Source organism: Culicoides brevitarsis, chromosome 2 (genome assembly GCF_036172545.1).
Source record: "Culicoides brevitarsis isolate CSIRO-B50_1 chromosome 2, AGI_CSIRO_Cbre_v1, whole genome shotgun sequence".
Lineage (NCBI taxonomy): Eukaryota > Metazoa > Arthropoda > Insecta > Diptera > Ceratopogonidae > Culicoides > Culicoides brevitarsis.
In genome coordinates this window covers 8449797-8466179 of record NC_087086.1, presented here as the reverse complement: position 1 = coordinate 8466179, position 16383 = coordinate 8449797, and the positions used below count along the sequence as shown (strand labels likewise).

Genomic DNA, 16383 nt, shown 5'->3' with positions numbered 1-16383 from the left:
TCCAAATACCAAATTTTCTTCACGAAACCTTCAAAACGCAGCAAAATAATGTTAAAAAATCGTGAAAGTGGCGGAGATGGAGCGAGCGCATGTCTCGCGCACATGATTTATTGTTTTGACGTATATTTATGATGTTTGTTCGCAGAAACATGGTCGTGAAAAAAAAATTGTGATGATATTTTCCTCTCCTCTCCTCCTTCGACTCGCATAAGAACAGAAAAAAAACCATCTTTACATTTTTTCTTGGTTCGAGCCAGCCAAGGGTTGTCACGTCGAGCACCGCACTGCGATTTATGCTCAAAAATAAATCATTTGCCTCCAATTGTCAGTCCTCGTCGTCGTTTTTTGCCACACAAAAATCCCTCCTAGCTATATCGTGGCAACAAACCAAAAATATTCCGTGTCACAATGTAAAACTTTTATTTGAGCAAATTAGGTGAAAGGAAGGTACGACGACGCTTGTTGCTTTTTTTGTCATAGAAAAGTCGCAAAAGGTAGGGAAAAAAAATTCTAGACAGCAGAAAAAATGAAAGAAAGAAGACAAAATAATATTTTAAGTACCCAAATCATAAGAATAATTGAAAATACATAAAGCGTGTCGTGAAAATTTGATTTACACATTTAGGCATTTTTCGCATTAATCATTTTTGGCGGGAGACACGTGAAACGATCTGCTGGGACATTTCGGGACTGACGAAATACCATTCATCGCTTTTGTGGGAGACAGACAGCTGAGTAAAATAAATGATTTCTCCAGAAATAAAAAAATGACAAATTTCAAGGGGGGAAATTTAATTTTTTCATGGAAAAAGTAATAAAAAATGCCCTTTGATGAATAAAAAAAATTCCGATTAAATAATTTTTTTCTGATTATTTTAAATGATGGTAAAAACGATCAAAATCCCATTAAAATTATTCCTTGATAAAATTAATAAATTGATGGATTTATATTGTAAACAAATTGCGGTTTGCCGTAAAAGCCGAAAAATTTCATAATTTAATTGTGCCAAAATTTGAGAAAAAAAAAAACAACAACAACAATAATTTTGTTTATCATCATCATGAATATTGATTTGCCGCCATGGCTCGAGTTGATATATTTTTATAATTTTTGTGTGTAAATCAATTAAAAATAAACCAAACATCAACATTGATATTCGATAAATTGTTTTTCTACTTTTTTTTTGGTCGATTTGTAACCCGCATGGCAATTTTTTTTTTTTTTTTTTTGTTAGAAAAGGATGTGGTTGGATTTTATAATTTGTTTGTTTTGTTATTTGTTTATTTATTGAGCTCCATGGAAAATTTCAACTAAAAGTATTTGATTTCTCAAAGGGCCTCAAGTGCAATTTTAATGGGTAAATAAAAGTGTAATTGGGTCATTTTGTTTTCAGGAGAATTTTATTGATTTTCTTCTTGTTACTTGTTTCTTTGGGTGATGATAGAAAATTTATTTGATTTAAGGGATTTGGGCGTATTTTTATATTTTTGATAAAAAAAAAAAATTATATCAAACTTTTATTAAAAATTAAATTAATAAAAATTTTCTATAAAATTAAATAATTTTAATTTTTTTTCTTAAAATAGAAATTATTTAATATTCATTAAAAAAAAAATAATAATTTATTTATTTTATTTAAAGTAAATTTAAAAGATTTTTAAACAAAAACTAAACTTTTATCAAATTTATTTTTTAAAATTTTTAAAATATATTTTTTAAAAATAATTTCTTATTATTTTATAATAATTGAATTATTATTTTTAATATTTTTAATTTTTTCTATAAAATTAATTTTATTAAATTTAAACTAAATTTAAAGATTTTTTAAATTAAAAAAAATTTTAAAATAATTTCTTTTTATTTGATAATAATTATTTTTTTAAAATATTTTGTAATTTTTTTATTTTATTTATTAATTTTATTAAAAGTAAATTTAGAAGATTTTCAAAAAAAACTAAACTTTTATTTAATATTTTAAAAATATTTTTTAAAATAATTTCTTATTATTTGATAAATTTTTTTTTCATTTTTTAATATTTTTTTATTTTTATTTATATTTTTTAATTCTGTATATTTTATTTTTTTTTAAATTTTATCACTTAATTTTTTAGATAAGTTTTAAAATTTCGTAATTACCTAAAATTAATTTCTCAATTAAGTTCAAAATTTTATTTTTAAACATTTTAATTTTTTTTTTGCATTTTACAAATTTTTTTTTATATTTCTCATTATTTTTTTTAATTTTCTACAAATAATTTCTGTGAATTTGATATTTTTATTTTATTTTTTTTTCAAAATTCAAATTTTAACTAACTATTTAACCTCTCAATGACTTTAATTTATTCAAAAAAAAATAAAAAAAAAAATTCTCAGAAATCATTGAAAAAAATAACATCGGATGGACAAACCATTAAAACTTTCCACAAAAACAATTTCCGAGAAACAGCATCGAGAACGGCTATTTTCGTAATGAATAGAACGCAAACAAGCCATGAATAGAACTTCATATTACACAAATAAATAAAAGAAAGAAAGAAAAAAATGAAAGAAGAAATCAGTAAATAAATGTGCACTGAATAACAAAAATATTTGAAAAATTCATTGAAAATGATCTTTGTGGATGTTTTCATTCCAGTTCAATTTATTTTTTTTTTTGCAGCAAAAACTAAAGTAGCTTTCTAATTAGCGCTCATTTAAAAAAAAATAACACGATCCTTATAAGAAGAAAATTTGTTAGATACTTACATGCTAGTGACGGCCTGAAATGAATTGCCTTCTGAAAACTATCTACTGCTCCTTTATAGTCTTGTTGATTTTGTAATAAAATACCTCTGCAATGAAAAAAAAGTAGAAAAATTCATTTAAAAATGTGAAAAATATTTTCAGACGTTTGATTTCTAATTTAATTTCCGGTTTGCGTTCATTTCGTGTTGGCAAAAAGCAATATTTTTAATTTCGTATTTTATGTTTGAAATAATTATTCACGAATTTCGTGCTTTAAATTGAATAAAAAGGAACGTTTCCGGCTTTCACCTACGACGACAGGTCAAATTAATGATATTTGACGTCAACTGGCGTCTTTTTCTTCGAAGTGATGAGTTGGCTTGAAGCAATTTTTAGTGAAATTACGATAAGAAACCAAATAAAAAATTGACCTCGTTCCATCGTTGAGTAAAAAACATAAAATTTTTCAGTAGAGACGACGACCTGGATGATGGTAATCATTTTTAATTAGCTCCTTATTTGTACAGCAATTCCCTTTTATTTTCTACTTGTACACATTTCTCTATTATTTACTGGTTCAAAGTCGTTCGTCGTTGGATGCCCAACATTCATTATTATCTTTTAAGTTATTTTTTCTTTTTTTCTCTCTCCCTTTTAAGCCTTTTTTGTACATTAGAGAGAAAATTTCCTTTTCTTCGTACTTTTTTTGATAAGAATCTTTAATTTTGCTAATCATTTTCCCCAAAAAAGATCACTTAAAAAGTAATTTATCTTTTGGCGGCGTTTTCTTTGTGTCTGAACTACGATGATGGTGACTGTGACGACTGTTGCTCTGATGATGTCTGTTTTTCTCCCCTCGTTTAGTTTTAAATACGAAAAACGCGAGCAAAAACCATGAACCAAAACAGATTATCAACACTTTTGTTTTTGTATTAAAATTTGTTTTAAAGATGTATTGAACTGATCTGAGTTTTTTTGTGCAATGACTAGACGGAATTTCATGAAAAATTCATGAGTTTCGATTTTCATTGGCGGGGGTGAAATTTGAATTATTTTAATTTTAATTTTAATAATTTTAATAATTTTAATAATTTTAATTTTAATAATTTTAATAATTTTAATAATTTTAATAATTTTAATAATTTTAATAATTTTAATAATTTTAATAATTTTAATAATTTTAATAATTTTAATAATTTTAATAATTTTAATAATTTTAATAATTTTAATAATTTTAATAATTTTAATAATTTTAATAATTTTAATAATTTTAATAATTTTAATAATTTTAATAATTTTAATAATTTTAATAATTTTAATAATTTTAATAATTTTAATAATTTTAATAATTTTAATAATTTTAATAATTTTAATAATTTTAATAATTTTAATAATTTTAATAATTTTAATAATTTTAATAATTTTAATAATTTTAATAATTTTAATAATTTTAATAATTTTAATAATTTTAATAATTTTAATAATTTTAATAATTTTAATAATTTTAATAATTTTAATAATTTTAATAATTTTAATAATTTTAATAATTTTAATAATTTTAATAATTTTAATAATTTTAATAATTTTAATAATTTTAATAATTTTAATAATTTTAATAATTTTAATAATTTTAATAATTTTAATAATTTTAATAATTTTAATAATTTTAATAATTTTAATAATTTTAATAATTTTAATAATTTTAATAATTTTAATAATTTTAATAATTTTAATAATTTTAATAATTTTAATAATTTTAATAATTTTAATTTTAATTTTAATTTTAATTTTAATTTTAATTTTAATTTTAATTTTAATTTTAATTTTAATTTTAATTTTAATTTTAATTTTAATTTTAATTTTAATTTTAATTTTAATTTTAATTTTAATTTTAATTTTAATTTTAATTTTAATTTTAATTTTAATTTTAATTTTAATTTTAATTTTAATTTTAATTTTAATTTTAATTTTAATTTTAATTTTAATTTTAATTTTAATTTTAATTTTAATTTTAATTTTAATTTTAATTTTTAATTTTAATTTTAATTTTAATTTTAATTTTAATTTTAATTTTAATTTTAATTTTTACTACTTCACTGCCCTTCAATTTTATTAAATATTTTTTTAATTCAAATAAATTAATGAATGACGACACGACTGACGACCATCATCATCATCGACGACGCATACAGAAAAAAAACTCATTTACGATCTCAATCGGTTATTTAAAAGGACAGCATGAACGAGAGACGTTTACGGAGAACATAATGAAGTATTTTCGCATAATTCCTCTTTGAATAATTAACTGTCAGTTGTTGGCAGTGTTTTGTACGTTCGAGTGCTGCTTGTTGTTATTCTGAAGGAGCAATAAAAAATTTGATGTTCGTCGTTCGGCGTAAGTTCAGTGCAGTATATAAACGATCCTTATTCCATATTCCATGAATAAATGCATATTTAATTAATTTTTGTCATGATTTGAATTTTTTTTTCAGATGCTATATTTCTGATAACTAACATTGTAGGCAGCAACGGCAAAAAAAATAGTGCAGCAGCAGCAGTGTTGATGTTGTAAGTAATAATGAGTGATTATTCACAAGACATTTTTTTTGCCTTGTAAGTCATTTTTTGTGTGATGTAGAGTAAGAAGTGGGTGCTGAAAATTTTTGCATGTTACAATGTTGAACGAGTTGATATGATCTATAAGAGTTTTGAAGCAGTTTATTGAGTGACTCATTAAAACTTTTTCATTATTTTGATTGCTTTTCGACATTTTCCTGATTATTTATTCATGGATTTTGCAGTTACAATTAGTTTAACTTTCAGGGCCTTTGAGATACTTTGTGGTTGACTTTCAAAATTTATGTAACATTTTAATATTTTAATTAAATATTTAAAGTAATATTTATTAAAATTTCCTTTTAACTTTTGAACTAATTTTTAGTCGTTCATAAATTAAAAATAATTTCTATTTGAACTCAAATTTTTCTTATCATTTTTAATATTTTTTTAATTATTTTCAAAATTTACAAAAATTTTACACATTTTAGTACTCCTCCATTTTTTTTCCTTAAAAATTACGAATTTCATATTATAAAAATAATCATTTAACATTTCCATACTCCTCAAAAACAATTTTTTACATTTTAGTACTCCTTACTTCACAATTTCATACTCCTCAATTTTTTTTCCTCAAAACTGACGAATTTTTAATTTCTTTAGTATTATTTTTAACCATTTAACATTTTCATACTCCTCAAAATACACATTTTAGTACTCCTCACTTCACAATTTCATACTCCTAAAATTTTTTTCCCTTAAAAATTAAGAATTTTTTATTATTTTTGATCATTTAACATTTCCATACTCCTCAAAAACCAATTTTACACATTTTTGTACTCCTCACTTCACAATTTCGTACTCCTCAAAGTATTTTTTTCTCAAAAATGAGAAATTTTCTTCAAATAAATCTTCAAAAGCCTAAAAAAGCATTAATTTTAAATCCCAGACTACCAAATCTCAGTCACAAAAACGAAGCGACAGAAGCTTATCAGTCTGCAATCTTTTATTTTATACGAAAAATCCTTAAAAAAAATATTTTGTCCTCTTCTCATCTCTTCATTTTCTCTCTCTGTTTCTCTCACTTATCCACTCCATTAAAATAAACTTTTTTTTCGAGTACTTGCTTTTTGCCTAAAATGTTTTGACAAGTTGCAGTTAGCAATGTTTTATTTAAAACAAAACTTCGTGACGTACAGGATGAACACAAACAATTATCTCGAGTGTGTAATCGCAAAATAAACTCTAAAAAGTTGGCAAGGAAAAATTTTTTTCTCATGGAGTAGCTCCATTATCCAACAATTATTCATTTTTCATGCAGTTTTATCATCATCAAAAACTATGAATTTTGATTTCATTTACTTTTCTATGTATTTATATAGGAAAAAAGGAAAAAATTATGTAGAAAATGGAAAAAAATTGTTAGAAAATTTGTTTACTATTAGAGTGCCTCTAAAACGTGTCGAGATTATTTTCCATTAAATTTTTGGTCTATCCCAGTTTTAATAAGTCTCCATTTTCTTTTTTCAAAAAAATAAAATAAAATAAATAAAGGAATCCAGCAATTTCTGTTTGTGGAGAGATAGAGAGAAAATTCGAGAAAAAAATGGAAGGAAAACTAAGAGGAAAGCAATATAGAACAACAATGATAATAATCATATGAATGTTTTATGAATGCTTGAAATATTTTCAAATATGATCTGTTGTGCTATTCAGATGCTGCAATGTAGACGTAGGTCTGCACAAATGTGATGATGATATGATAATAAAGCTTGCAAAATGCATCGAAAAACTTTTTCCTGCTTGTTTTAATATTAAATGAATGAATTCAAATATTTTATGTACCTTATGTGTTATTTTAAAGGGTATGAAATGTATGTTACTCTGCTTCTTCGTTTTCTCTCTCTCTGTCTATAAATATTTTTTTTTGTGCTCAAAAAGAATAATAATAAATATTTTATTTTTTGTATATTCTCGAGTTATTTGGTTTTCTCCGAGTAAATACGAGAAATTTTTATGCTCCGTTGATGAGATAAATGTGGATGAGCTAAACCGCATTTATGCTTCTAGACAGATGGTTGGGGTTTTTGGTTCGAAATTTAAAGTATAAAAATTGAAGGAAAAATTTAATTTAATTTTAATTTTTTTAAACATTTTTTATTATTTTTTTTTTTTAATTTTCCAATTTTAATAAATTAAATTAATATAAACTAATTAATTTTAATAATAATTTTGTGTAAATTTAAAATTTAATTTTTAATTAATTTAATTTTTAAATAAAAATTTTTAATTAAATTAAAATAATTTTTCTTTGAAAAATTTTAACCTAAAAAAATTTAGTTTAATGTAATTTATTGAAAAAAAATTATTTATTTATTTGATTTTATTTCTAAAATTTTAAATTAAATTTAAAAAAATTAAAAAATTAAAAAATTAATTAAAATTAAAAAAAATTAAAAAAATTAAAAATTAAAATTAAAAATTAAAATTAAAAAATTAATTAAATAATTAAAAAAAAAATAAATATAAAAAATAAAGAATTTTTTTTTTGTAAAAAAAAATATTAAAAATATTTTTGCCAAAAATATAAATTTTCATAATTAATAAATTAATAAATTTTAAATTTATTTATATTAAAATTTATATTTTTGGCATTTTAAATTTACAAAAAAAAATCTTTATTTTTTAAATATTTTATATTAATTTATAAATTATTTCATCTTATTTAATTTAATTTTTTTAATACTCAAAATTTATTTGTTTTTTTTTTTTGTAAAATAAATATTTTACATTTCCTTTCATAAATTTTAATTTTTCATTTAAAAAGTCATTTTTTAATTTTTTGTTTTTTTCAATTATTAAAGTTGCTCTTTCCATGTATTAGAAAAATAAAGTTTTTCATTATTTTTGAGAAAAATATTAATATTAATTGAAAAACGTCCTTTTTTCTATATTTAGATATCAGCATGAAAATCTCTTTGACAAAGCCTTCGCTTTTTATGTTTCGAAACGAATAAATTTTTATTTTAATAAAGGCAAAAAAATAAAAAAAAAATAAAATACCGACAGATAACACAAAAACCACATTTATACCAGAAGATAAGAATTTTTTATTTAATCTGATGTTCAAAGTCTTGTTCTCAGGTAAAAATTTTTGCTTACTGAATATTAGATGATGACGATGTTGATGAAAAATAGGATAAAATGGGATTAATTTATTTTCTCTCATTTTTCATTATTTATTTTATTTTTCTTGCAAAGATCAAAAAATTACATAATCAGGGTAGAATCAAACGCTTTTTCCGGAAACCTCATACAAAAGAATTTAATTTTTCACATTCACTCTTTTAATCTAGGTTTTCTCGTTTTCAAACCAGTTGTTTGAGGTTGTTTAAGAGACGGATTTGGGGTTTTAAATTATTTCATTAAAACTGTTTATTTACATGGCTTTTCATCATCATCATCATCATCACCCACTGAACTAAACCGAGAGAAACTTCTTATCTGCGGCAAAAGAAAAAAAAAAGAAATTTATTGCCAAAAGTCCGAACAAAACAACAACTTTGAATCGGCAAGCAATTCACAAAAGAAAAGTGACAAGCTGATAACTTAACTTTTTTTTTCGCAACCCATCATTTTCACATTCAGCCACGACTTATCAGTTCTTTTTAGTGTTGTTGGTTCGGATTTAAGTCTTACTAAAATAGCAATAAAGAAGCTGTTTCGGACAGACATCCACATATATGCCTCAGTCGTCGTGCCACATGTGTATGCAATAAAATGGGGTTTTTATGTTGTCAACTGCGTAGTAAATTCTCTCGTTCGTTTTTTTTTTTTGTTTTGTGCCGACTACTTCAGAAAAAGTTACGCTCAAGCGGAGAAACGAAGCGAAAACAAAATAACAATAAAACAGATTGTGAACACAAAATAAAACAGAAACACACACGCGATAATTTGATAAGTTATCTGGAGAAGCGGAAAACGAAAGTTTAATCAAGAGTTTTATTTTTTCGTGATTTGGGGAAGTCAACTTTTGATTTAAGGGAGAAGATATCCAATTGGATATGTCAAATCTGGTCAATTTATTTTTTTTATTACGAATTAATGTCGTTTTATAAATTTTATTTGTTTGAAAATTTTTAAATACTCACTAAATATGATTTTAAATTAAATCAATATGGCTGACAAAATTGGCGGGAAAAATTAAATTTTTATATTTTGTCAAAATTTTTGATTTTTAAACTTTAGAAGAGTTAAATTTCAGTAGAATTTCAGCTTTGAAATTTTTTAAGTACTTAATATATTTAAAAAATATAATTTTTACTTTTAATGTAATTTTTTTAAATATTTTTTTGAATTGAATTTTTTTGAATTAATAAATAATTTTTTTTTTCAAAAATTAGATTTAATTAAAAATCTTAAATTAATAAAAAAAATCGTAAAATTAGTATGAAAAATCGGTTTTATAAATTATCGTTGTAAAGTTATATTTTTATTATTATAAAAAAAAAATCTCAAAATAATAATTTTTGTCACAATAGAAATTTAGTTATATTTTTACTAATTTCTTCTAATTTTTAACTAATTTAATACTTAAAATTATTTCTTAGATATTTAATTTAAAAAAAATTTTTTTTGAATTATTAACTGAATTATTATTACATAAAATTTAATTAATTTTCGTAAAATTAAAAAAAATAATCCATAATTGTCTTACTTTTCAATTATAAAAATTATTATAAATAAAATAAAAAATTAAATTAAATTATCAAAAATTAATTTAAAATTCAATAATAAAAATTAATTCAAAAATTTAATAAAATTATTAAATTTAAAAAAAAAAATATTTTAATTAAATAAAAATAATTCTACAATAATTCAGAAGAAAAGGAATAAACTTTCATTTCAAAAACTTATTATATTCGATTTTTTTCTTATTTTTTTTTATAAAAACTATTTTTTGCTTATTAAAATCCTGAATGAACAAAAAAAGCTGAGAGTGCTTGTTATCAAATGTAAAGTAATTGAGGAAATTTTTTTTAATGATTTTCCATTTATTTCTTTTCTTTTCATTTCTTTTCATTTCTTTCACAAAAAATGATAATGATGAAAGTTTTTTTTCCTTTTTTGGCTCCGTTCCGCATTCACTCACTCTTCAATCGTCTAATCAAGTAATTAGCGACTATAAATTCGAACAAATTGCTCAAACATTAGTTCGTTTTGTTTGCGCTTCGTACCCTCGTTCGGCTCACGTATCTCCGAAATAAATACGTTCTAATCTTAATCCTTTTGTAATCGCTATTTTATTTATTTTTATTTTCCGTTTGGCAAAAACATTGTGTAAATCGCCCTTTTAATAGCTCTCTCTTTCGTCTCCTCGTTTTTTTTTCATTAATGCCGGACCATGCAGCACTTTTATTGCTTTATCTGTTCCATCGTGGTCGTTTTTCCTACAAATTGTTTCTTTTTTAGCGATAGTTCCATTTATTTTTTTTGTGTATTTTGTTTTAAAGATAAGCTTTTCGTTCGAGATTAAAACATTAAATGAAGAAAAAAAAGAGAGAAAAAAAATCGTTTCATAAATGCTCGTAATATCAGTAATGACATGATTGCAGTCATTATAGTCGAGTATATGCAAAATGTAGCGTGGGGGTCATTTCAATTTAAATTTTTATATCGCCATCAGCGACGACTTGTTAACAATTTATTTTTTTTTTAGTTTTTTACGAACGCACAAAAAAAAATATTTATGAAAACAAACAAGGTGCATTTATCAGTAAATGATGAATATTGTTTTTATCTAATTGCTTTTTTACACGACAGGACTCACGCAACTGGCGAGATATTCCAAAGTGACGACAAAGCTTAATTGAGCGAGAACAAAGTGCTTAAAACTCACGACACGAAAAAAGAAAAGGTAAAAAAAAAGTTTTTCGTGACTCATGTGAAAAGCACACAGCAAAAAAGATGGTGTGAAGGACAACCGAAAGAAAAGTAGTAACAAAGTGTCAAGTATCAATTAAAGTTAATGAGGTGAAGTAAGTTTCTTTTTTCTCGTCTCCGTGCTTTTTTTTTCGTCGTCGTAGTCGATGTAATTCCTTTTTCTTCCTCATTTCTCATCTGCCTTTGCCAACAACAAGAATTTATGGTAATTTTTTTCTGTGTTTGTCAAGCAAGATGATGACGCTGATGAGAGATGATGTTAATTGAATCAACCTATTAACTCAAAGGTTTTTTCTTTCATTGCTGAGTACTTTTTGACACGCATGATGCGACGAGACGTTACAGAGCTTCTTATTAAATTAAATGATGTGGTGCGGCATACCGCATTCACTCAACGCGATATTTGTGAGTTTGGGTAAGAGTTTCGAGAGATAAGTGACATGAGAGCATTTTGAGATTTTTTAAAGATTTTTCTACTTATAAATATATAAAAGTTAACTCTTTTTTCAAAAATTGTTATTTTTTTTTATTTTGTAAAATTTTATATTTATTTGAATTTTATTTACTAATTTTTTTAAATTTTAATAAATATTTTAAAAATTATTTTAATTATTTTTTAAAATATTTTAAAAAATATTTTTCAACAAATTTTAATTATTTTTTTTTCTTACATTTATTAATTTTTTTTAAATATTTTATTTAAATTTTTTTTCTAATTTTTTTTAAATTAATATTTTTTTTAATTTTTAAAAATAAATTATTTTTTTTAATTTTTTTCAAATTAATTTTAATTATTATTTTATTTTAAAAAAAAATTATGTCAATATTTTTTCGAACTTAATTCTTTTAATTTAAAAAAAAATTTAAAGATAAAGACAGACAAGATAAATTTTTTATTTAAATTTTCAAAGCTCTTGTGGTTAAGAAAAAAGGTAAAAAATATTATAATCGTAAATTTATTTAATTATGTGTCGCTCTTTGATCAAACTCTCATCTCAATTGTTGTGAATCTAATATAATTTTATATGCGGTTTCGCTACTTGATATTAATTAATCATCTTTCCTTCTACATAGCAAAAATTTTAATCTCTTTGAAAATAATTTTTTATAAAGAATATCAAAATCCTTCAGCAAGCGGTCAGGTTTGTTTATTTTTGCAGCAACGAAGGTAAAATGTGGCGGAGATATATTTTAGTTTAATAAACAGCTCATAAATCATGCGAAGACGACCATTGTTCACGAAAGTGAAAAGGAGAAAATAAAAGGTGAAAATTTTCAAAAGAAAAGAAGAAATTTGATTAATATGGTAACCTTAATTAAATTTATATGAAAGCAGATGAAAAATTTACTAAAATATTTTAAAGTTTCAAGTATGCTGAAAATATCTACTTTAAAAGTAATTTCAACAGCAAGTTCAAAGAACGGATTGCAGTTTTTAAGTTTAATACAAAAAGTAGAGAAAAAACGAAAAGTTCGATATTACCAAAAATTGTTAACTAAATTCCTGCAGAAAACTTTTCTGATAGGAATAAACTTTGTTATTAAATAACATGTTATAAAATATCGTCTTATTGAAATCAAGAAACTAGTTTTTCACTTCTTACGAAAGCGCTGCAGTGTTCGTGCGTCGTTGTTGCACCGAGAAAATTAATAGAAAACATTCGCATTTCATTCACAAGATAAGTCGTAATAATCTCCTTCATAAATAATGAAGTAAGTTGATGTTGTCATGGCAATTATTCCATCAATCAGAAAAGTTTTGTGCTTGGATGCTGAAGCACAAAATACGTCAGCAGTGCTCGTCTCTCGTTATGTGTATGGGAGAAAGAGTTAACAACAAATGCAACGTGCTGCAACAACGCGAAAAACGAGAGAGAGAAAATAGTTTTAAATTATTTGTTGAAAAACTTTTCATTCAGCGCGAGGCATGGCAGCTCGTATGTACTCGATGGATGAAAAATGAGGTAACTTTAAACTTATGAGCTACTTTTACTCACTTCTCAAGATACTTCTACTTCTTCTAACTCTTTTTTCAGTTCTTATATGGTCAATTCAATGAAAATATGAATGAAAATCAAAAGCATTAAATAGCATAATTATTTGAAGGCTTTGAAAGGAAATAACTCGAACTAATCCTTTTGAATATAAACTCATAATGCTTGCTTTTGTTGAAAAGAGATTTTGATAATTGAATGCTATGATGGCAAGATTTAAAGGCTGTTACGAGCTTTTACGTTTGACGGTCTATTATAGTTTCTTTTGATAACTACAATTTTGCTTATGATAACCAAATTATAAGCTGGAGATACTGCTTTAAGTTAAAAAAGTCAAGTTGTATGTCTTGGTTTATAATTTTGACGCTTTAACTTCTTATATTTTTTGACTTTCACGTTCCTTTTCTTTGTATAATTCATCTCTTGAAAAAATGTGCATATTCTTATTCAATGCTCATAATCATGCGTATATAGGTTTGATGGTTGAATTTGTTCGAATTGGAGTTTTTATAATTTTTGTTTAAACAATCAAATCAGTATTTGTTCTTTTCGTACATTGCCCTTCCTATCAGAATTTTGATACTACATTAGTTTGAATTATTGATGGTCCATCATCCAATATGATAAAAAATAGTATACTACAGCAATAGTCAATATGCCACGCCAGCTGTTAGAGATTTTGTGAAAAAGCATTTGAATTTTCATATGCAACATTTTCATCCTCTTCATATTTTTGTAATATTTCTTTAATACATACTTTAACCCTAAAAAATTAAAAAAATAAATTAAATAAAAAAAAATAAAATAAAATTATAAATTTTATTAATAAAATATTTTAACTTCAAATTTACCCATTTTCGATCCACAGTGCTCGTAGATGCAAAATATTTTGTTAGACAAATCCTTGATATTTTTCTCGTACGTCGAATGTAGAAAAGTGTCAGAAGCAAAAGTTGTCTTGTCTCATCTTTTTTTTAAGAAGTATACAACGACGAAGAAGAAGAGTTTTAATTGAATTATTTCAACTTTTTTTATACTTCTTTCTTCTGTATATTTACAGCAGATTTTTTATATCAAATTGTAAACAGTTTCCTTTTATTTTTCGTCATTTCCATTCTCATCATCATCAGCTTTAGTTAATTGATTTTATTTAAAATAAAATTATTTTGATAAACAACACTCCAAACCACTAAAAAACAGTTTCAAACAAACAACGCAGTGGCAAGCGACGAAGCACTATTGTGATTATTATCATTATTCAATTAGCCTAATTTTGGTTCCAAAACTTCAAATTATTGCAATATGTGACCGAATTTATAAGTAATATAATATTCTATAGAAATTCGTGCACACACAAGCATTGAATAGACAAACACAAAAGTTTTAAGTGCAAAACAACTGTTACCGCACAGCAAGTAAATTTAATGAGAAAATTATTCCGACAAAATTTTACGCTTGCTCGCTATACTTTTATGCAAAGTACTGAAATTTCCGTCTTTTCTTCCATATTATTTTATTATAATCAGATGTTCGTTAAATATATTTTTTTTTTTGCTTTTGCCAAAAAATTCTTCTTTAATGATTAATAAAAGAATAAAATACTCACAAGTTATAATGTACATCCGCCATGTTGGGTCGATATTTGAGCGCTTCCATTAGCGCGACTTTCGCTTCATTGTATCGACCTTGGCTACTAAGGACACTTCCCAAATTTCCAAGTGCTGCAAAGAGACAAAAAAAAGTTGTTTTAGTTTTTTGGTTTAAAAAAAATATGTGAAAGACAGAATAGAGAAAGAATCAGTGAAAACAGATTAAAATGCAAATTGAAGTTGAAATGTAGAAAAAAATTGTGTTTCTATTGTTGTGTTATTTGTGTTCAATTTCTTTTGTTGACTGGTTTTTCATTCGTCATGTTTTGAGGTCGAACGTTAGTTAGAAATTGCAGACAGAAGTAATGATAACGAGAGACAAAACTATGGAAGGATATGAAAAAAAGAGATGAATTGGATAAAAAAATGCATTGAAGTAGTTTTTCTGTATTTGAATTGTTGGTAAATCCTTTTTGTTTTCGTTTTTCGTCAAAAAATTTAGTAGGAAGAGTCTGAAGAGCTTTAAATTAAATTTTTTGAATATGTATGTTTCGAAGAGCTGAAAAAATTTAATACAATATCTTTTTTTTTCTTAAAATCTTAAATTATAAAGTAAAATAAATTTTTTGATCCAAAATATCAATTAATTTTAAAATAAAAAAAAAAAAAAAATAAATTTAAAATTAAAATTTTAAAAATCTTTCGAATCTCATTTGATTTTTTTTAATAAAATATAAAATAATTCAGAAAAATTTTCGATAAGATTTTCGAAAAATAAAAATAATTATTTAAATTAATTTTATAATTTTTCAGAAATTATTAATTTGAATTAAAATTTTTGAATATTTATAATTATAAAAATTAAAAATAATAAATATTAAATTTATTAAATATTTACCAAATAAAAATAAATATTTTTAAAATTAAAATTAATAAAAAAAAATATTTTAAATATTTAATTTTAATTTAATTTAAAAAATATTTAAAATTATTTAAAAAATTTTTAATTTTTTTATCAAGGTTAATCTAAAAAACATAAAATTCATTGAACAAAGATAAGGAATTTTCTCAAAAATCACAAAATTTCTTCGAACAAACACTTTCATCATTTTCCAGACATTTTTCCCCGAATACCAAAATAACTCAAAGCCCTAACAACTCTGCCAACGAGATATCATCGCACATACAATTTATTTCATTATCATCAATTTCAATGCAACTAGCAGCGTCAGACTGCACTCCATCACAACCCATTAGATTAAAAAATTACAAATCAAATTAGAGTGTGTGTTCGATGTTTTTCTGCTCGTACCTCGTAACAACAACAGCAGCAATCCACGAACCCCACAAATTTGATATTGTAGCGAAAATATTTTACTGGGACGCGCGCGTTGTAAAATACAATAAATAATGGTGTGAAAATGCAGACAAAAATTATGTAAATTTTATGCAGGCGATCGTCGACAGCGTTATTCGATGTTTCAGTTTGCACTTTCGTGAGAGAGAGACAGAGACGCAAAAAACATAAATTTTTACAGAAATTCCTTTATAAATACATTTAATGCCAATGTCGTGT

The 16383-nt window shown here is 23.5% G+C and overlaps 1 protein-coding gene across 1 annotated transcript in view; it reads right to left on the bottom strand.

The window, feature by feature from the left end:
• The window catches only part of LOC134829964 (protein O-mannosyl-transferase TMTC2), a 98061-nt gene that overhangs the window by 11832 nt on the left and 69846 nt on the right, over positions 1–16383 (bottom strand). The window contains exons 6-7 of the mRNA XM_063843286.1: positions 14825–14939; positions 2747–2832 (exon numbers count right to left, since the gene is read on the bottom strand). Of these exons, the coding sequence (XP_063699356.1) occupies positions 2747–2832; positions 14825–14939 (201 nt within the window). The remainder of the gene's footprint in view (positions 1–2746; positions 2833–14824; positions 14940–16383) is intronic.